Source organism: Aquarana catesbeiana, linkage group LG07, assembly GCF_042186555.1.
Source record: "Aquarana catesbeiana isolate 2022-GZ linkage group LG07, ASM4218655v1, whole genome shotgun sequence".
NCBI lineage: Eukaryota > Metazoa > Chordata > Amphibia > Anura > Ranidae > Aquarana > Aquarana catesbeiana.
Genome location: NC_133330.1, coordinates 7,071,959 through 7,094,922, shown reverse-complemented (window position 1 = coordinate 7,094,922; position 22,964 = coordinate 7,071,959). Strand labels below are relative to the sequence as shown.

The following is a 22,964-nucleotide window of genomic DNA, read 5'->3' as shown; positions in this document are numbered from 1 at the left end:
CATAAAAATTGCAGATCGCCGCCATTACTAATAAAAAAACAATATTAATATATAAGCCATAAATCTATCCACTATTTTGTAGACACGATAACTTTTGCGCAAACCAATCTATTTACGCTTATTGCAATTTTTTTTTTTTTTTTTACCAAAAATATGTAGAAGAATACGTATCGGCCTAAACTGAGGGAGAAATTTTATATATATATTTGGGGATATTTATTATAGCAAAAACTAAAAAATATTGCTTTTTTTTTTCAAAATTGTTGTTATACACATATAAAACCTTTCATATCATTCCAAAGACACATGTACAAAACACTCAAGAAAAATACAAAGGCACAAACACAAAAATGGATCTATCTTATAACACACACCTCTCTGAAGGCCAAAAAGTTCTCAGATAAATTTAAGGAGAATGGAAATATTACACCTTCAACCCCCCCCCCAAAAAATAACAAAAAACACCCCCCCCTGCACCTATTATACCTTACCGTTAAAAACCTATCCCCTAATCCTCTCTAATCCTTTCTGTAATATTGAATGCTCTTGGCAAATTTCTCATTATATAAGTGAATCTGTGACCTTCCCCTACCCTTTTTTTTATTTATGAGGAGGAGAGAGTCTCATCTCTCTACCGCCACTATATTCGCCCCTACAGATCATGTACTATAGATCAAGGGGACAGGTATGGGACAGATGATTATTGGAACCATAGGCGTGCACAACGGGTGTGCCGGGTGTGCCTGGGCACACCCTAATCCTGGGGTTGGCAACCTGTCACCTGCTCGCCCATTGAACCGCAATCCTTCCTTGCTGACCCTCAGAACCTGGACAGGAAAAGCGGCAGGGGTGAAATTTAGTGGAACCGATCTGTATTTTCCTCTTGCAGCAGCTGAAAGTAGGCTTCTCCCCCTCTCCCTCTCGTCGACTGCCACAGGAGGAAAATACAGGGGATCGGTACCAATCAATGCCACCCCCGCCACCCCTTTTGTTCCTGTCCCTCTTCTTTTTTAGTGGAACCGATCTGTATTTTCCTCCTGCAGCAGCTGAAAGTAGGCTTCTCCCCCTCTCCCCCTTGTCGACATTCAGCTGCCACAGGAGGAAAATACAGGAGATCGGTACCAATCAGTGCAACCCCTCTTGTTTCTGTCCCTCTTATTTCTGTTTCCCGGAACCCCCTGTGTGCTCCCTGGCTCCCCCTTCCTCCCATAATTTCAGGATGGAGAGTGGGGAAGAGGCCCGTAAATATGTCAAACACATGCAGAATGTGTGTTGGAGCTTTGGGGTGCGCACCCTAATGCAATAGGCCGACCGCAACCTATGATTGGAACTGTCATCCAGATATGTAAATGTAGCTGTCTAGGGATGTCACGTTGTCCGGTATTTTGGTGGCAAAAACATATAAAACTTTTAGGGTCCTTTTTACTTTTGTGTAAATGTGCATTAGGCCACGCCTTAACATGAGTTACATTAAGGCAGCCTGTTGAAAATAATGGGATGCCCTGCACGAAAATGTCCCAAAATTTGGACTTGCTATGAAATTTTTAAAGCAAAGCACTGAATGCACTATGATGTGTGGCCAAACGTTACTGTGAATTCGGATATTATTCAAAATGAGTGGCGCCACAACATGCCAATGCATGTGATGCATGTGTGTTGTCTTAGTGTGTTGAGGATCTACAAAAAATGAACGGCATCACAAGTAACCTTCGTTGTGCCACATTGCAGGACCATGCACATTCCCGCACAGCATAGATATAAATGAGCCCTTAGCACACAGCTTTAATCCCGGCTTTCAAGGAACGTACTGTTGTTTCTTTATCCAATTAGAGAGCGTATGTCAGCTGGGACAGATTATGTAGTTACATTTATCTTACAAAGCCCTTGTGACCTTTGATGATCAGATCTCAGGGAATAAATGGGATCAGGTAAAAGGTTTTTAATTATAGAGAGAGGGGGATTACCTGAGAGCAAATCCCAAATGTTCTGGAGAGTTCTAGAAAATTCTTATTTAATGAGTCAGAAAACATACATGACCTTCCTGTGACCAGAACACTGATGTCATGTATGTAGAACTTCCCAGAGCAGTATTGAGCCAAAGGAGCTTATTATATTGTATACATTGAATGCAAACCACCATATACAGTATCTATATCACAGCCCTCCCTACATCTAATATCACAGCCTACCCTACACTTATATCTTATATAGGGGAGTTCAGAATAGCAAAAACAGAACACTCAGTGAGAAGAATGTTCCTTACATTGGTGATCAGTGGGAAGAATGTTCCTTACATTGGTGATCAGTGAGAAGAATGTTCCTTACATTGGTGATCAGTGAGAAGAATGTTCCTTACATTGGTGATCAGTGAGAAGAATGTTCCTTACATTGGTGATCAGTGAGAAGAATGTTCCTTACATTGGTGATCAGTGGGAAGAATGTTCCTTACATTGGTGATCAGTGAGAAGAATGTTCCTTACATTGGTGATCAGTGAGAAGAATGTTCCTTACATTGGTGATCAGTGAGAAGAATGTTCCTTACATTGGTGATCAGTGAGAAGAATGCTCCTTACATTGGTGATCAGTGAGAAGAATGTTCCTTACATTGGTGATCAGTGAGAAGAACGTTCCTTACATTGGTGGGAAGAATGTTCCTTACATTGGTGATCAGTGGGAAGAATGTTCCTTACATTGGTGATCAGTGAGAAGAATGTTCCTTACATTGGTGATCAGTGAGAAGAATGTTCCTTACATTGGTGATCAGTGAGAAGAATGTTCCTTACATTGGTGATCAGTGGGAAGAATGTTCCTTACATTGGTGATCAGTGGGAAGAATGTTCCTTACATTGGTGGTCAGTGGGAAGAATGTTCCTTACATTGGTGGTCAGTGGGAAGAATGTTCCTTACATGGGTGATCAGTGAGAAGAATGTTCCTTACATTGGTGATCAGTGAGAAGAATGTTCCTTACATTGGTGATCAGTGAGAAGAATGTTCCTTACATGGGTGATCAGTGAGAAGAATGTTCCTTACATTGGTGATCAGTGGGAAGAATGTCCCTTACATTGGTGATCAGCGAGAAGAATGTTCCTTACATTGATGGGAAGAATGTCCCTTACATTGGTGATTGGTGGGAAGAATGTTCCTTACATTGGTGATCAGTGAGAAGAATGTTCCTTACATTGGTGATCAGTGAGAAGAATGTTCCTTACATTGGTGATCAGTAGGGATGAGCTTCGTGTTCGAGTCGAACCCATGTTCGACTCGAACATCGGCTGTTCGATCGTTCGCCGAATTGCGAACGATATGGGCCGTTCGCGCCAAATTCGTGTGGCGCGTCACGGCCCATAATTCACTGCGGCATCGCAGTGCATTGCTTGCTGATGATTGGCCAAGCATGCACTATGACCCGCATGCTTGGCCAATCACAGCGCCGCCTTAACAGAGAGCCATAATTGGCCAAAGCCAAGGAGGCTTTGGCCAATTATGGCTCAGGGGATTTAGTACACGCCCCACACTATATAAGGCCCCCTGCACGGCGGCCCTGTGCAGTGTGTTCCGGTGTGCTTAGAGAGAGAGAGAGACAGTGTCATTTCATTTGAGTTAGCTAGATTAGGCAGGACAGTCAGTCAGTTAGCTGCACTTAAAGTGTATTGTGTATATATATGCATCCCAGGTGTTGCATATATATATATATATATATATATATATACACTGTATTCAGTTTAGCTAGATCCGTTCCTGTTATCTTCTAGACTATTTACAGTTAGGGATGAGCCGAACACCCCCCGGTTCGGTTCGCACCAGAACCCGCGAACGGACCGAAAGTTCGCACGAACGTTAGAACCCCATTGACGTCTATGGGACTCGAACGTTCGAAATCAAAAGTGCTCATTTTAAAGGCTAATTTGCATGGTATTGTCCTAAAAAGGGTTTGGGGACCCGGGTCCTACCCCAGGGGACATGTATCAATGCAAAAAAAACTTTTAAAAACGGCCGTTTTTTCGGGAGCAGTGATTTTAATGATGCTTAAAGTAAAAAAAAAAAAAGTGAAATATTCCTTTAAATATCGTACCTGGGGGGTGTCTATAGTATGCCTGTAAAGTGACGCGTGTTTCCCATGTTTAGAACAGTCCCTGCACCAAATGTCATTTTTAAAGGAAAAAATCTCATTTAAAACTGCTTGCGGGTTTAATGTCATGTCGGGTCCTGGCAATATGGATGAAAATCAGTGAGACAAACGGCATGGGTACCCCCCAGTCCATTACCAGGCCCTTTGGGTCTTGTATGGATATTAAGGGGAACCCCGCACCCAAATTAAAATAAGGAAAGGTGTGGGGCCACCAGGCCCTATATACTCTGAACAGCAGTATACAGGCGGTGCAAACAAGACAGGGACTGTAGGTTTGTTGTTAAGTAGAATCTGTTTGTAATTTTGAACATTTTTAACGTGTTTAGCTCCAGCCAAAAAATCTTTTCTAAGCTTTTTGGAAAACATAGGGAAGGGTTATCACCCCTGTGACATTTGTTTTGCTGTCTTTCCTCCTCTTCAGAAGATTTCACCTCACTTTTTTGTCCCAATGAAAAATGTTTTTTGAAAATTTGGGTTTTTTTGTGGAACAAGGATTGGAAAGCATCAGTGGAAAGGAGAAATTGTTTTCCCATATTAACTCTTACAGGAGAGAATTTCCCTTCCTAGGGGTAGATTTCATCTCACTTCCTGTTGTCTCCTTCCGTTTGCAAGTAGGAGTCGTTTGTAAGTTAGATGTTTGAAAGTAGGGTCCTGCCCTATATACTCAGCAGAAATTTGGGCCTTAGGTGTTGCTGTGGCAGAGGGCCATCAATGAGTACCTGTGCGACTATGGCACCAGGACAGGGTCAGGGGAGCTTGGTTTTTTTTCCCCACGCCAGTGGGCCATGATCAGGGATGCATGCACTGTCCTGTCACCATTTGAGGAGGCCATGAGGATGGTGAGCAGTGACAGTGCATGCATCAGTGACACTGTCCCCCTTGTCCACCTGTTGGAGCACACGCTGCGTGGAATAATGGACAGGGCACTTGAGGCAGAACAGAGGCAGGAAGAGGAGGACTTCCTTAGCTTTCAAGGCCCCCTTTATCCAGACAGTGTTCCTGTGTGCCCGACGATCACACAGGAAGAGGACGAGGAGGAAGAGGAGGAGGAGGAGGAAGATTGTGTCAGTATGGAGGTGGAGCCTGGCACTCAGCATCAGCAGCAGTCTTTAAGGGATCAGTCCCAAGAAACACATGGACTTGTACGTGGCTGGGAGGAGGTGGCTGCGGACCATGTCGTCCTTAGTGACCCAGAGGACTCCGGACCGAATGCCTCAGCAAACCTACGCTGCATGGCCTCCCTGATCCTGCAAAGCCTGCGTAAGGATCCTCGTATTCGTGGTATCAAGGAGAAGGACCAATACTGGCTGGCAACCCTCCTTGATCCACGTTACAAGGGTAAGGTTGCGGACCTTATCTTGCCATCGCAGAGGGAGCAGAGGATGAAACATCTTCGGGAGGCCTTGCAGAAAGGTCTGTGCAACGCGTTCCCAGAGACTGGGAGGTTACAAACTCCTGTTTCTGGACAACGTGTTGCTGAGGCTTCGGTCAGTCAAAGAAGGAGCGGTGGAGAAGGTGGCCGTCTGACCGATGCGTTCAGACAATTTTTTGGTCCGCAGCCCCAAGGTATGATCGGTTCCAGCAACCATCGCCAGCGTCTGTTTTACATGGTGCAGGAATACCTAGGGGCAAGATCAGACTTGGACACCTTTCCCACCGAAAATCCTCTGGGTTACTGGGTCTTGAGGATGGATCACTGGCCAGAGCTTGCACAGTATGCAATTGAGCTACTGGCCTGTCCTGCATCCAGCGTTCTTTCGGAACGCACATTCAGTGCTGCTAGAGGCGTGGTAACCGATCACAGGGTGCGTCTGTCCACTGACTCGGTCGATCGACTGACCTTCATAAAAATGAATGAGTCTTGGATCACCACCAGCTACCAAACACCTGATGCTGATGTAACCGAATAATTTTTTTTGAAATCTCAGATCCCTTCAAAGACTACCTATGCTGATGTTGAGTGACTATCCCTGAGTAATTATCCTCTTCCTCCTCAATCATCACGCTGATAGCTTGTAAGAACATTTTTGGTTCTGGGTGCCACCACCAGTGCCTAAGGCACAATTTTTCAGCCCCTGTTTAACAGGGGCGTGTAATTACGATTTTTGATGTAATACTTTGCAGCAGGGCTCGTTCCTGCATTCCAACTAGAGTGTCTGTGAGGGGTTGCAGTGTTGTGGCACCAGCACCAGTGCCTAAGGACCAATTTTTCAGCCCTTGTTTAACAGGGGCATGTAATTACAATTTTTGATGCAATACTTTGCAGCAGGGCTCGTTCCTGCATTCCAACTAGAGTGTCTGTGAGGGGTTGCAGTGTTGTGGCATCAGCACCAGTGCCTAAGGCCTAATTTTTCAGCTCCTGTTCAACAGGGGCATGTAATTACAATTCTTGATCTAATATTTCACAGCAGAGCCCTGTGAGGGCTTACAGTGTTGTGGCCACAGCAACACCTAAGGCCCAAATTTCTGCTGAGTATATAGGGCAGGACCCTACTTTCAAACAACTAACTTACAAACGACTCCTACTTGCAAACGGAAGGAGACAACAGGAAGTAAGATGAAATCTACCCCTAGGAAGGGAAATTCTCTCCTGTAAGAGTTAATATGGGAAAAACATTTCTCCTTTCCACTGATGCTTTCCAATCCATTGGGACAAAAAGTGAGGTGAAATCTTCTGAAGAGGAGGAAAGACAGCAAAACAAATGTCACAGGGGTGATAACCCTTCCCTATGTTTTCCAAAAAGCTTAAAAAAGATTTTTTGGCTGGAGCTAAACGTTAAAAATGTACTCGTTCTAAATTACAAAGAGATTCTACTTAACAACAAACCTACAGCCTGTATACTGCTGTTCAGAGTATATAGGGCCTGGTGGCCCCACACCTTTCCTTATTTTAATTTGGGTGCGGAGTTCCCCTTAATATCCATACAAGACCCAAAGGGCCTGGTAATGGACTGGGGGGTACCCATGCCGTTTGTCTCACTGATTTTCATCCATATTGCCAGGACCCGACATTACATTAAACCCGCAAGCAGTTTTAAATGAGATTTTTTCCTTTAAAAAATGACATTTGGTGCAGGGACTGTTCTAAACACGGGAAACACGCGTCACTTTACAGGCATACTATAGACACCCCTCAGGTACGATATTTAAAGGAATATTTCACTTTTTTTTTTTTTACTTTAAGCATCATTAAAATCACTGCTCCCGAAAAAACGGCCGTTTTTAAAACTTTTTTTTGCATTGATACATGTCCCCTGGGGTAGGACCCGGGTCCCCAAACCCTTTTTAGGACAATACCATGCAAATTAGCCTTTAAAATGAGCACTTTTGATTTCGAACGTTCGAGTCCCATAGACGTCAATGGGGTTCTAACGTTCGTGCGAACTTTCGGTCCGTTCGCAGGTTCTGGTGCGAACCGAACCGGGGGGTGTTCGGCTCATCCCTAGTGATCAGTGAGAAGAATGGTCCTTACATTGGTGATCACTGAGAAGAATGTTCCTTACATTGGTGATCAGTAAGAAGAATGTTCCTTACATTGGTGATCACTGAGAAGAATGCTCCTTACATTGGTGATCAGTGAGAAGAATGTTCCTTACATTGGTGATCAGTGAGAAGAATGTTCCTTACATTGGTGATCAGTGAGAAGAATGTTCCTTACATGGGTGATCAGTGAGAAGAATGTTCCTTACATTGGTGATCAGTGGGAAGAATGTCCCTTACATTGGTGATCAGCGAGAAGAATGTTCCTTACATTGGTGGGAAGAATGTCCCTTACATTGGTGATTGGTGGGAAGAATGTTCCTTACATTGGTGATCAGTGAGAAGAATGTTCCTTACATTGGTGATCAGTGAGAAGAATGTTCCTTACATTGGTGATCAGTGAGAAGAATGTTCCTTACACTGGGGATTGGTGGGAAGCATGTTCCTTACATTGGTGATCAGTGGGAAGAATGCTCCTTACATTGGTGATTAGTGAGAAGAGTGTTCCTTACATTGGTGATCAGTGAGAAGAATGTTCCTTACATTGGTGATCAGTGGGAAGAATGTTCCTTACATTGGTGATCAGTGGGAAGCATGTCCCTTACATTGGTGATCAGTGAGAAGAATGTCCCTTACATTGGTGATCAGTGGGAAGCATGTCCCTTACATTGGTGATCAGTGAGAAGAATGTTCCTTACATTGGTGATCAGTGGGAAGCATGTCCCTTACATTGGTGATCAGTGAGAAGAATGTTCCTTACATTGGTGATCAGTGGGAAGCATGTCCCTTACATTGGTGATCGGTGAGAAGAATGTCCCTTACATTGGTGATCAGTGGGAAGCATGTCCCTTACATTGGTGATCAGCGGGAAGAATGTTCCTTACATTGGTGATCAGTGAGAAGAATGTCCCTTACATTGGTTAACAGTGAGAAGAATGTTCCTTACATTGGTGATCAGTGGGAAGAATGCTCCTTACATTGGTGATCAGTAGGGATGAGCCGAACACCCCCCTGTTCGGTTCGCACCAGAACATGCGAACAGGAAAAAAGTTCGTTCGAACATGCGAACACCGTTAAAGTCTATGGGACACGAACATGAATAATCAAAAGTGCTAATTTTCAAGGCTTATATGCAAGTTATTGTCATAAAAAGTGTTTGGGGACCTGGGTCCTGCCCCAGGGGACATGGATCAATGCAAAAAAAAGTTTTAAAAACGGCCGTTTTTTCAGGAGCAGTGATTTTAATAATGCTTAAAGTCAAACAATAAAAGTGTAATATCCCTTTAAATTTCGTACCTGGGGGGTGTCTATAGTGTGCCTGTAAAGGGGCGCATGTTTCCTGTGTTTAGAACAGTCTGACAGCAAAATGACATTTTGAAGGAAAAAACTCATTTAAAACTACCCGCGGCTATTGCATTGCCGACAATACACATAGAAGTTCATTGATAAAAACGGCATGGGAATTCCCCAAAGGGGAACCCCGAACCAAAATTAAAAAAAAAAAATGACGTGGGGGTCCCCCTAAATTCCATACCAGGCCCTTCAGGTCTGGTATGGATATTAAGGGGAACCCCGGCCAAAATTTAAAAAAAAAAATGACGTGGGGTTCCCCCTAAATTCCATACCAGACCCTTCAGGTCTGGTATGGATTTTAAGGGGAACCCCGCGCCAAAAAAAAAAAACGGCGTGGGGTCCCCCCAAAAATCCATACCAGACCCTTATCCGAGCACGCAACCTGGCAGGCCGCAGGAAAAGAGGGGGGGACAAGAGTGCGGCCCCCCCTCCCTCCTGAACCGTACCAGGCCACATGCCCTCAACATTGGGAGGGTGCTTTGGGGTAGCCCCCCAAAACACCTTGTCCCCATGTTGATGAGGACAAGGGCCTCATCCCCACAACCCTGGCCGGTGGTTGTGGGGGTCTGCGGGCGGGGGGCTTATCGGAATCTGGAAGCCCCCTTTAACAAGGTGACCCCCAGATCCCGCCCCCCCCCTGTGTGAAATGGTAAGGGGGTACATAAGTACCCCTACCATTTCACGAAAAAAGTGTCAAAAATGTTAAAAATGACAAGAAACAGTTTTTGACAATTCCTTTATTTAAATGCTTCTTCTTTCTTCTATCTTGCTTCATCTTCTGGTTCTTCTGGCTCTTCTGGTTCTTCTGGTTCTTCCTCCGGCGTTCTCGTCCAGCATCTCCTCCGCGGCGTCTTCTGTCTTCTTCTCCTCGGGCCGCTCCGCACCCATGGCATGGGGGGGAGGCTCCCGCTCTTCTCTTCTTCTCTTCTTCTTTTCTTCTTTTCTTCTTTTCTTCTCTTCTTCTTCATTTTCTTCTCCGGGCCGCTCCGCAATCCATGCTGACATGGAGGGAGGCTCCCGCTGTGTGATGGCGCTCCTCGTCTGACAGTTCTTAAATAACGGGGGGGCGGGGCCACCCGGTGACCCCGCCCCCCTCTGACGCACAGTGACTTGACGGGACTTCCCTGTGGCATTCCCCGTGACGTCACAGGGAAGTCCCGTCAAGTCACCGTGCGTCAGAGGGGGGCGGGGTCACCGGGTGACCCCGCCCCCCGTTATTTAAGAACTGTCAGACGAGGAGCGCCGTCACACAGCGGGAGCCTCCCTCCATGTCAGCATGGATTGCGGAGCGGCCCGGAGAAGAAAATGAAGAAGAAGAGAAGAAGAGAAGAAAAGAAGAAAAGAAGAAAAGAAGAAGAGAAGAAGAGAAGAGCGGGAGCCTCCCCCCCATGCCATGGGTGCGGAGCGGCCCGAGGAGAAGAAGACAGAAGACGCCGCGGAGGAGATGCTGGACGAGAACGCCGGAGGAAGAACCAGAAGAACCAGAAGAGCCAGAAGAACCAGAAGATGAAGCAAGATAGAAGAAAGAAGAAGCATTTAAATAAAGGAATTGTCAAAAACTGTCTCTTGTCATTTTTAACATTTTTGACACTTTTTTCGTGAAATGGTAGGGGTACTTATGTACCCCCTTACCATTTCACACAGGGGGGGGGCCGGGATCTGGGGGTCACCTTGTTAAAGGGGGCTTCCAGATTCCGATAAGCCCCCCGCCCGCAGACCCCCACAACCACCGGCCAGGGTTGTGGGGATGAGGCCCTTGTCCTCATCAACATGGGGACAAGGTGTTTTGGGGGGCTACCCCAAAGCACCCTCCCAATGTTGAGGGCATGTGGCCTGGTACGGTTCAGGAGGGAGGGGGGGCCGCACTCTCGTCCCCCCCTCTTTTCCTGCGGCCTGCCAGGTTGCGTGCTCGGATAAGGGTCTGGTACGGATTTTTGGGGGGACCCCACGCCGTTTTTTTTTTTTTTTTTTTGGCGCGGGGTTCCCCTTAAAATCCATACCAGACCTGAAGGGTCTGGTATGGAATTTAGGGGGAACCCCACGTCATTTTTTTTTTTTAATTTTGGCCGGGGTTCCCCTTAATATCCATACCAGACCTGAAGGGCCTGGTATGGAATTTAGGGGGACCCCCACGTCATTTTTTTTTTTTAATTTTGGTTCGGGGTTCCCCTTTGTGGAATTCCCATGCCGTTTTTATCAATGAACTTCTATGTGTATTGTCGGCAATGCAATAGCCGCGGGTAGTTTTAAATGAGTTTTTTCCTTCAAAATGTCATTTTGCTGTCAGACTGTTCTAAACACAGGAAACATGCGCCCCTTTACAGGCACACTATAGACACCCCCCAGGTACGAAATTTAAAGGGATATTACACTTTTATTGATTGACTTTAAGTATTATTAAAATCACTGCTCCTGAAAAAACGGCCGTTTTTAAAACTTTTTTTTGCATTGATCCATGTCCCCTGGGGCAGGACCCAGGTCCCCAAACACTTTTTATGACAATAACTTGCATATTAGCCTTTAAAATTAGCACTTTTGATTTCTCCCATAGACTTTTAAAGGGTGTTCCGCGGCATTCGAATTTGCCGCGAACACCCCAAATTGTTCGCTGTTCGGTGAACTTGCGAACAGCCAATGTTCGAGTCGAACATGAGTTCGACTCGAACTCGAAGCTCATCCCTAGTGATCAGTGAGAAGAATGTTCCTTACATTGGTGATCAGTGAGAAGAATGTTCCTTACATTTGTGATCAGTGAGAAGAATGTTCCTTACATTGGTGATCAGTGAGAAGAATGTTCCTTACATTGGTGATCAGTGAGAAGAATGTTCCTTACATTGGTGATCAGTGGGAAGAATGTTCCTTACATTGGTGATCAGTGGGAAGAATGTTCCTTACATTGGTGATCAGTGAGAAGAATGTTCCTTACATTGGTGATCAGTGAGAAGAATGTTCCTTACATTGGTGATCAGTGAGAAGAATGTTCCTTACATTGGTGATCAGTGGGAAGAATGTTCCTTACATTGGTGATCAGTGGGAAGAATGTTCCTTACATTGGTGATCAGTGGGAAGAATGTTCCTTACATTGGTGATCAGTGAGAAGAATGGTCCTTACATTGGTGATCAGTGAGAAGAATGTTCCTTACATTGGTGATCAGTGAGAAGAATGTTCCTTACATTGGTGATCAGTGAGAAGAATGTTCCTTACATGGGTGATCAGTGAGAAGAATGTTCCTTACATTGGTGATCAGTGAGAAGAATGTTCCTTACATTGGTGATCACTGAGAAGAATGTTCCTTACATTGGTGATCAGTAAGAAGAATGATCCTTACATTGGTGATCAGTGAGAAGAATGTTCCTTACATTGGTGATCAGTGAGAAGAATGTTCCTTACATTGGTGATCAGTGAGAAGAATGTTCCTTACATGGGTGATCAGTGAGAAGAATGTTCCTTACATTGGTGATCAGTGGGAAGAATGTCCCTTACATTGGTGATCAGTGAGAAGAATGTTCCTTACATTGGTGATCAGTGAGAAGAATGTTCCTTACATTGGTGATCAGTGAGAAGAATGTTCCTTACATTGGTGATCAGTGAAAAGAATGTTCCTTACATTGGTGATCAGTGGGAAGAACGTTCCTTACATTGGTGATCAGTGAGAAGAATGTTCCTTACATTGGTGATCAGTGAGAAGAATGTTCCTTACATTGGTGATCAGTGAGAAGAATGTTCCTTACATTGGTGATCAGTGAGAAGAATGTTCCTTACATTGGTGATCAGTGAAAAGAATGTTCCTTACATTGGTGATCAGTGGGAAGAATGTTCCTTACATTGGTGATCAGTGGGAAGAATGTTCCTTAAATGAGTGATTCAAAGAAATTCTCCTTACATCGGTGGTTGGTAGGAAGATGGATCCTTGATGGAGGAATGCCCCTTACACTGATGTTCAGAATATTACTTTTAGACCCCATACACACTATTCGATTTTCTGCTGATTTTTGCCTTCAGATTTACCAAAACCATATAATATGAGGCCGAACTTTAATGCTCCGTACACACGGTCGGACATTGATCGGACATTCCAACAACAAAATCCTAGGATTTTTTCCGACGGATGTTGGCTCAAACTTGTCTTGCATACACACGGTCACACAAAGTTGTCGGAAAATCCGATCATTCTGAACGCGGTGACGTAAAACACGTATGTCGGGACTATAAACGGGGCAGTATCCAATAGCTTTCATCTCTTTATTTATTCTGAGCATGCGTGGCACTTTGTGCGTCGGATTTGTGTACACACGATCGGAAATTCCAACAACGGATTTTGTTGTCGGAAAATTTTATAGCCTGCTCTCAAACTTTGTGTGTCGGAAAATCCGATGGAAAATATGTGATGGAGCCTACACACGGTCGGAATTTCCGACAACAAGGTCCTATCACACATTTTCCGTCGGAAAATCCGACCGTGTGTACGGAGCATTAGAGTTTCAATTTGAATGCAATCAGGCAGACCTTTGTATTACATGGTTTTGGTAAATCTTAAGACAAAAAACTGCAGAAAATCTAATAGTATGTACGGGGTCTTACAGACAGCTAAAAAGAATAATTGGTGTCATGCCACTGGGTCTGCAAGTGGCTTTGGACCTGAGACTATGCAGGCAGAAGGGAGGTCAGTTGGCTACAGCTGAAGGAACACTTAATAGCACCAAAGGAACCCTGGTTGAGCATGGCGAGTGGAAAACGTTTGGAGGTCAGAAGTGTCAAAGAAGCACCCATCAACCGGCAAGAACTAAAACATATTGGGAAGAAAATCCCTCTGGCAGATCTTGATAAAGTATTTATTGTTTATATAAATAGTTCTTAACCAAGATTATATCTCTCACTGGGATCTCTTTCCTAATACATTACAGTTCCTACAAAATGCCAGAAATCCATTTAAAAGCATCGATGGAACAACCTCCAGACTTTTTCTATTCTGACCAAGCCGACCACATTGTTACTGATCATGAGGGACAATATGCTGCACTTACTATCATTCACTTTTTAAATTAAATATTTAATCTTAATATTACTTATGTTGGTGACCACAAAAAAAAATACAAATGACTCCATAAAGTCAGTTTATTATTTGGATCTCTAAAATGAGTCGTTGCGGCAAATAGGAATGTATTATTGTGGCACCAAAGAGACATCTAGTGGTCAGAAGACAGTTGTGCACCAAATAGGGAAAAACTTCTTCATGAATGTTGCTGCATATTTGGTGAATATTCTGTAAAGCTGTGTTAAAGTGTATAATACCCAAGTCTTTATTTATTGTGCGTGTTTTCACATACTGTATGTGTATTTCATAAATCATAGTCTCTATCATTTTTATGTATTTCTTCCATCGGAAGTTCCTGGTTGATACCGCCAGTCACCTTTCTTCCTTGTTCTAAACTGACTACACAAAGTACAGAAGCTGAACTGAGTCATCAGTGTTCATCCTTTGGCTGGCTACTTGTTCAGCCACCATGCCCCCTTACCAATCACAGCCTGCCTCGAACACACCCCCTCCAAATCACAGCCTGCCTCTGGCACACACCCCGTCCCAATCATAGCTTGCCTCGGACACACCCCCTCACCAATCACAGCCTGTCTCTGATACACACCCCTCCCAATCACAGCCTGCCTCTGGCACACACCCTCTCCCAATCATAGCTTGCCTCTGACACACCCCCTCCCAATCACAGCCTGTCTCTGATACACACCCCTCCCAATCACAGCCTGTCTCTGGTACACACCCCTCCCAATCACAGCCTGTCTCTGGTACACACCCCTCCAATCACAGCCTATCTCTGGCACACACCCCTCTCAATCACAACCTGTCTCTGGTACACACCCCTCCCAATCACAGCCTGCCTCTGACACACACCCCCTCCCAATCACAGCCTGTCTCTGACACACACCCCCTCCCAATCACAGCCTGTCTCTGGTACACACCCCCTCCCAATCACAGCCTATCTCTGGCACACCCCCCTCCCAATCACAGCCTGTCACTGGTACACACCCCCTCCCAATCACAGCCTGTCTCTGGTACACAACCCCTCCCAATCACAGCCTATCTCTGGCACACCCCCCCTCCCAATCACAGCCTATCTCTGGCACCCACCCCCTCCAAATCACAACCCGTCTCTGATACACACCCCCTCCCAATCACAGCCTGTCTCTGATACACACCCCCTCCCAATCACAGCCTTTCTCTGGTACACACCCCTTCCCAATCACAGCCTGTCTCTGGTACACACCCCCTCCCAATCACAGCCTATCTCTGGCACACACCCCCTCCCAATCACAGCCTATCTCTGGCACACACCCCCTCCCAATCACAGCCTATCTCTGGCACACACCCCCTCCCAATCACAGCCTGTCTCTGGTACACACCCCCTCCCAATCACAGCCTGTCTCTGGTACACACCCCCTCCCAATCACAGCCTGTCTCTGGTACACACCCCCTCCCAATCACAGCCTGTCTCTGGTACACACCCCCTCCCAATCACAGCCTGTCTCTGGTACACACCCCCCTCCCAATCACAGCCTGTCTCTGGTACACACCCCCTCCCAATCACAGCCTGTCTCTGGTACACACAACCTCCCAATCACAGCCTGTCTCTGGTACACACCCCCTCCCAATCACAGCCTGTCTCTGGTACACACCCCTTCTCAATCACATTTTTTGTGATATGGCACTGCGTTACTTTAACTGACAATTGCACGGTCGTGCGACGTTGTACCCAAAATAAAATGTATGTCCCTTTTTCCCACAAATAGATCTTTCTTTTGGTGGTATTTGATCACTTCTGTCATTTTTATTTTTTGCGGTTTAAACAAAAAAACTGACAATTAAAAAACAAAAAACATTATTTTTTACTTTCTGCTATAAAACATATCCAATAAAAAATTTTAAAAAATCGAATTTCTTCATCAATTTTGGCCAGTTTGTATTCTGCAAACCCACCCTATTTTGAAACCTATTAATCAGTGCTTCAAAAAATACACCCCCTGACCATCTCCACCATAGGAATTCATGCATCCGCACACCCCGAAAGGGGCTGGGCGCATGGATAGGGAGGGTGGCGCGGCATGAATAGGGGGGGCGGCGCTCATGCACCCACAATGGACGGGCTGCCCCTTGTCTAATGATTGCAAACTCGATGTGCCGTTGGACATCGAGTTTGTGGTACCCGCAGATCAGCTTCTGCTGTGTAGAACCACGGCGAGAGTGGGTCACCAGTGGTGCACATGTGCACCCCAGACCCAGAAGTGCAGGATCTTGTACTAGGTATGTGATCCTGCGCAGCAGAGCCGCCTTGCCACCGTATATGTAAGTTATATGGTTGGCAAGTGGTTAAAAGGAACATTTTCGAACAAAATTCTAAGTCTGTAGCCGGCATTAATTGTCTTACCTTAGAGCTCCATAGCGTTTAGATTTGCCATATGATTGTCATTTATGATGCCCTCATGTCACGCCAACATTTTTTAAAAGTTTGGATAAAGTGGGGAAGGGTTAGAACTTTTTGTTACAAATGGGACAAAAATAAAAAACAGGGATTTGAGACCTTCTCTGCTCTAAAAAAAAACCAAAAAAAAAAAAAAAAAACTGTCTAGATACATTTTAACATCGGATAAATATAAGATTGCAACCACCAGTTACATACCAGAGATTACAAAAAAGGACAGTAAACTTATTATTTAATGGGTATTATTATTCTATTCTTCCAACGCTGCCCCATTCTTCAACATTTATCTTTATCATATCTTTAGTACAAATGATAACACACAATATATTTTCTTTAGATCCAGCCGTCTGAGAGTGGAACCCGCTATTGGTGACTATGAACTCTAGCTCACCCGCCACCAGCGCCCTGGCTCCCGGTAATGTCCAAGGTGGACCCACCACACCTCGCAAGGGACCTCCAAAATTCAAGCAGAGACAGACACGTCAGTTCAAGAGCAAGCCGCCGAAGAAGGGTGTCAGAGGGTAAATGGACAGCTTCAAAATTTTCCTTAAAAAAAAAAAAAAAAAATTGTTTTGTTTCATTTCGATTCATTTAAAAAAAAAAATCTTATTTAGATTTGTTTGATTCGCTTTTGGTATTTAATTTATTCGCTTTCAAATTCTAGTCAAATTTTTCAAGTTCAGCCGAATTGAATTTAATTCGACTGACCTCGGATTCTAATCAAATTCTAATTCGCATTCAAATTTACTCTATTCAATATTCAAATTTAGGAAGATGGTTACGTTCTTTCTATTTAATTTTATTTTATTCTATTATTTATTATTTATTTTCCATTCTATTTTATTCAAATTTGATTTTATATTATTTGAAATTTACATTTCAGAAGACAGTTTTATTCTTTTTATTATATTTAATTTTATTTTATTCTATTCTTTTCTTTTCTATTCTATTCTTTTATTCTATTCTTCTATATTCTATCCCTTTATTTTATATTATTTTTTATTCTATTCTAATCTATTCAATTCTAGAATTTATTCTATTCGAAATTCAGATTTCGGAAGATGGTTATTTTATTCTATTCTTTTTATTCTTTTTTTTTATGCTTTTCTATTCTAATCTATTCTATTCTATTGTTTTTTTTCTATTCTTTTCTCTTCTATTCTTTTATTTTCTATTCTATTCTATTATTTTCTATTGTATTATATTCTATTCTTTTATTTTCTGTTTTACTCTATTCTATTCAAATTTGATTTTATTCAAAATGTTTTATTTCGGAAGACGGTTTTATCCTTTTTATTATATTTTATTCTATTATTTTCTTTTCTTTTTTTATTCCACTCTTTTATATTCTATTCCTTTATTTTATATTATATTATACTTTATTCTATTCTAATCTATTCAATTCAAATTTGAATTTATTCGATTTGAAATTCAGATTTTGGAAAGACAGTTATTTTCTTTCTATTTTCTTTTATTCTATTTTTTTATTCTTTTCTATTTTAATCTAATCTATTCAGTTCTATTGTTTTTTCTATTCTTTTCTCTTCTATTCTTTTATTTTTCTATTCTATTCTTTAATATTATATTGCTCTATTTTCTATTGTTTTATATTTTATTCTAATCTTTTATGTTCTGTTTTACTCTATTCTATTCTTTTATATTTCTTTAATTTCTGTCTTTTTATTTCATTCTTTTCTATTTTATAATATTTAGTTCTGTTTTACTCTATTTTATTCTATTATTTTCTATTCTAAACTATTCTATTGTTTAATATCCCTTTATTTTCTATTCTAGTATATTTTATTCTATTCTTTTTTTCTATTCTATTCTGTTCTATTCTACTCTATTCTATTCTTTTCTACTCTTTTCTATTCCTTTATTTTCTATTCTATTTTGTTATTATTTTTCAAATTTTATCAAATTTGATTAGAATTTCGGCCGAATTACATTTCTTTATTTTGGTTGTAGTTAAATTTGTTACTATTGTAATTCGGAAATTCGTAACAAAATGAGCTGCCCATGTCTAGTTAAGTCAGTTTAATATTTGAAATTATTCGTATTTAAGTTTATTATTTTAGTTAACGTAAGTATTTAAAAAATAAATAAATATAAAAAAATATAAAATATATATATATAATGATTACATTACACTGCACTTAATAAATGGGTGATGTAAAACATTAGTCCTTCAGTAAGTCGACTGTTCATTTTGAACCTTTTCATACAAATCTCCTCGCCTTGCTATTCAACACAAGTTCCAAATGTTATTGTTTTCAAGTATTGTGATAATTTTGTTCTAATAAGTAGCATCCAGGAAGTGATACAAAAAGTATCAGAATAGATTCTGATCTGTGATCTTTTCAGCCACAATTTCCACTTGTTGCAGTAATGACTCCCAACCAGTATATAGATATGGTATACACATAAACATGGCGCCTCAAGGCATGTGATAATTGATATATGCTTATTTGAAACTGTAAACATTATTTTAATTTAATTAATTTAATTTAATTTTAATAAAGCACTTTATATGGATGTAGGAGAAACAAGTAATCAAACTTCAGTAATGAATAATTTTATTTGAGTAGTCTACAAAAAAGATATCTTGGAAGGACCCGGGACATAAATTTGAAGCCTGTCACTTTCTATTTTAGAAACTAACACTCCCACCAGTGTTTATAATAAATAAATAATAATAAATACATAAAAAAATAATAATAACAAATAATATAATCATCATCATTATTAAATGAATAATACAAAAAAAAACATTTCTACATCTGTATATATATATTTTTTTTTAGATTTGGTGACGACATACCTGGAATGGAGGGACTTGGAACAGGTACGCCATAGATGTGATTATATCTCTTTTTGAATTTAATAAGTGCATTTGATCAAAAACCTTAAAAATTATGAATTTGGAGGAGGTGGGTTTCCATCATAGATAAGCACATTAGTAAATCAGAATTCAAATGACCTTGGAGCTCTACAAAAATGATCAAATTAAGGTGTCTCCACGCAACCCTTAACAAAACAAATGTTAATATTAATATTAAAATTATATATATATATACTCACATATAATTTTTTGTTTTTTTAAAACACTGGAGCTTCACTGCAATCCGGTGATTTGGCAATGGTAACATATTGCTCCCTTCTGCATCTTAATTAATTTGCTATAGAGCTAAATTATAATTTATTTATTATTATGAATGCTTTACGAATGTTGTTTTTTTTTTTCCTAATGATCCATGGGATGTTTCTGGAAAAGAACAATTTGTATACTTTGGTTTTAGGACTTCTTATATACTTTCTCTTTCATTTACTTTTGTTTACTCACTGCTGTTCTCCCTATTTAATATTTAAATAATAAATACATAAATATCAGCTTAAAATTAATATTGAAAACAATATTATTGGCATTCTGTTCTCCGCTCTTACCTGATTCAAGGGATAAAAAATGATTATGCAGTTACACTGTAAGTGGCCACAAAAAGAAAACACACAAAAAAATTATCAAATGCAACAAAAACATAAAATCAGAAAAATGTTATGGTGAAATGGGCAGCTCATCCATACACATTATACACATTCGCATTAGACATATATTCAATATTCTGTACAACACCTGTGTCTGCTTCTGCCATGTTGGAGTAGACAATGCGTATACTGAAAAAGCCTTGATTGCATGTGAGGCATCTTCTATTATGGTGGCAGCAGACAAAAATTGAAATAGATCACTGCACATGTGTTAAAACAAGGAACATGAGAAAATCACAAAATGTTGCATGCACACAATTAATTATAGTCTTTTATTGAGAAATTGAGAGGCACATCATCATTTTATTTTATTTTATACATTTTTTATTTCATTTTTTATTTAATTTATTATATTTTTATTTGACTTTTTTAATTTTCTTTGATTTATTCATTTTTGTATTTTGAAATAATAATAATAATAATAATAATAATAATAATAATAATAATAATAATAATAATAATAATAATAATATAAAAAATATAATAATATAAAAAAAACTAGCATAAAGATTACAAATACCTATTTATTTTATTTCATTCACACAAGAATACAGGTCAGAGAAGAGCTCAAGGCACCATACCCCCAGATAAATATTCCAGAAGAAAGAAAATTGCTCAAAGAGCTGTGATTTTCAAGGTGTCAGTCATAAATATTACAACAGAATAAAATTCATAACTTTGATGTATTCATAAAAAAATTCCAAGAAAAAATACAAACATTATTCATTGACAATTCTTGATCAGAATATCCACACTTGAAATGTCTACAGTAATTTCAAGTGTGGATATTCTGATCAAGAATTGTAAATGAATAATGTTTATCTTGAAAAACGTTTTACAATTTATTATGAATGAATCAAGTTCATGAATTTTATTCTGTTGGAATATTTTTGACTGGCATCTTAAAAATCCCAGGTTTTTTTGAGCAATTTTCTTTCTTGTCGTTTATTTTATATTTCTTTTTTCATTTATTCATTTTTAATTTTGAGAATTGATGATAATAAGACTACCAATACCCAAAACAAGCTTTACAAACTCTCATGCCAAGAATGAGACACAGAGCAGATTCAGAAGCTGAAGATAAAGCATGTAAATCAATATCAGTGTTTAAACCATTTGGTTGTAAAGTCCTCAAATCATAAATCCACCCAGTCTCCTTATTTAAAATCTCTTTAGTGATACTAAAGCCCCACCCATATTTAGGGTGTAACATGTTATATGATTGCATGACTTACATAAATGTTAAGAATTAGAATACAATATGCATAAGGAAAAAAAAGCACAAAAATGTTATATAATTCTATAAAAAGAATGTTTTCTCTTTTGCAGACATTACTGTCATCTGTCCTTGGGAGGCATTCAGCCACTTAGAGCTACATGAGCTGGCACAGTTTGGTATCATCTAAGAGATCGTCAGAGAAGCTAAAGATTTTTTTTTCAACTTTTAAAAACAAACAAACATAAAAAACATTTTAACGCCATTCATTTCCTTGTTGATAACAAGATTCTAGTTTTTTTTTGTAAAATGTTTGCAAACAGACCGCTTCAGTAACCAGACACAAATGGTTTTCTTCGGCCTCTAGGGCTCTGCTCCTCCACGTTTGGTGACCTCAGTTGTTGGTGTAGACCATGATGAAGTCTTCATTGCACACTTCTAGAACTTTTTATAAAGATGTAATCTCTGCAATCCGTGCCGTGTAGGTCATAGCAGATGGTGTTCCTTCTTCTTGCTAGAAGTTGAATAGTTTGCACTTTGTCTACATAGATACAATGTATAAATTTGCTCTATAATTGAAAGTGTTGCCTCTTCTACCTCCGCATGTTTTGTTGCGCAACATCTCGATTAAGAAATAGGAATCTGCATTTGCTATTTTATATTTTCTCAGATGTAAAAGCTGTATCTGAAGTTTTGTGTTCTAAGATCTGATGTTCTGTAGACAATATTATTACTAAATGTGTTTTAAAGTTTATTTCAAGCCAAAACCTTTTTTAAGGATGGATCGAGGAAGGGTTAGAACTCTTGTTGGGTTTTTAGTACAATCCAGGTCTACCCTTACTTTCCACTCTGGCCAGTTCTGACATTTCTCTCATACAAATAAAAAAATCATCTTTTATTATTATTATTTTTTTTTTTTGCTAGAAAATTACTCAGAACCCCCAACATAATATATATTTTTTTAAAGCAGAGACCCTAGACAATAAAATAGCTTGGTTGGAATTTTTTATGTCATATGGTATTTGCACAGCAATTTTTCAAACGCAATCTTTTTGGAAAAAATACTCTTTAATGAATTTGAATGCAAAAAAAATACACTTAAAGCATACAAACACAATATATAACCACATTTTTTTTTGGTAAAATATAGTAAAGATTACAAATATCCATTTATTAGACCCACGATTCATCAAACACATTTTTTTTTTGGAAAAAATACACTTTATTGAATTTTAAAGCATAAAAACACAATATATAACCACATTTTTTGGTAAAGATTACAAATAATCTTGTTATTATGCCGCGTACACATGGCCGGACTTCCCGACAGAAAAAGTCCGATGGGAGCTTTGGGTCGGACATTCTGACCGTGTGTATGCCCCATCTGACTTTTTCTGTCTGCATTTACGAAGGACTCAGATATAGAACATGTTCTAAATCTTTCTGTCGGAAATGCCAACGGAGTTTAGCCCGTTGGCAAGTCCGGCCGTGTGTACGTGGCATTAGAGCCACAATTTTTCAAACGCATTTTTTTTTGGAAAAAATACACTTTAATAATTTTTGAATGTGAAAAAAATATACTTAAAGCATAAAAACACAATATATAACCACAATTTTTTGGTAAAATATAGCAAAGATTACAAATATCCATTTATTAGCCCCACAATTCAACGAACACAATTTTTTTGGAAAAAATACAATTTAATGAATTTTAAAGCATAAAAACACAATATATAACCACATTTTTTTGG

At 40.3% G+C, this 22,964-nt stretch overlaps 1 protein-coding gene across 3 annotated transcripts in view; it reads left to right on the top strand.

Moving 5' to 3' along the window:
- The window catches only part of PDE6H (phosphodiesterase 6H), a 37,073-nt gene extending 14,955 nt beyond the window's left edge, over positions 1-22,118 (top strand). Inside the window, exons 2-4 of one of the 3 annotated variants that reach the window (XM_073591303.1) lie at positions 16,792-16,975; positions 19,259-19,299; positions 21,327-22,118. In XM_073591303.1, coding sequence (XP_073447404.1) covers positions 16,830-16,975; positions 19,259-19,299; positions 21,327-21,403 — 264 coding nt within the window. In that variant the 5' untranslated portion in view covers positions 16,792-16,829 and the 3' untranslated portion in view covers positions 21,404-22,118. The remainder of the gene's footprint in view (positions 1-16,791; positions 16,976-19,258; positions 19,300-21,326) is intronic. The other 2 variants (XM_073591302.1, XM_073591301.1) reach the window with 2 other exon arrangements.
- Positions 22,119-22,964: the final 846 nt, after the last annotated feature.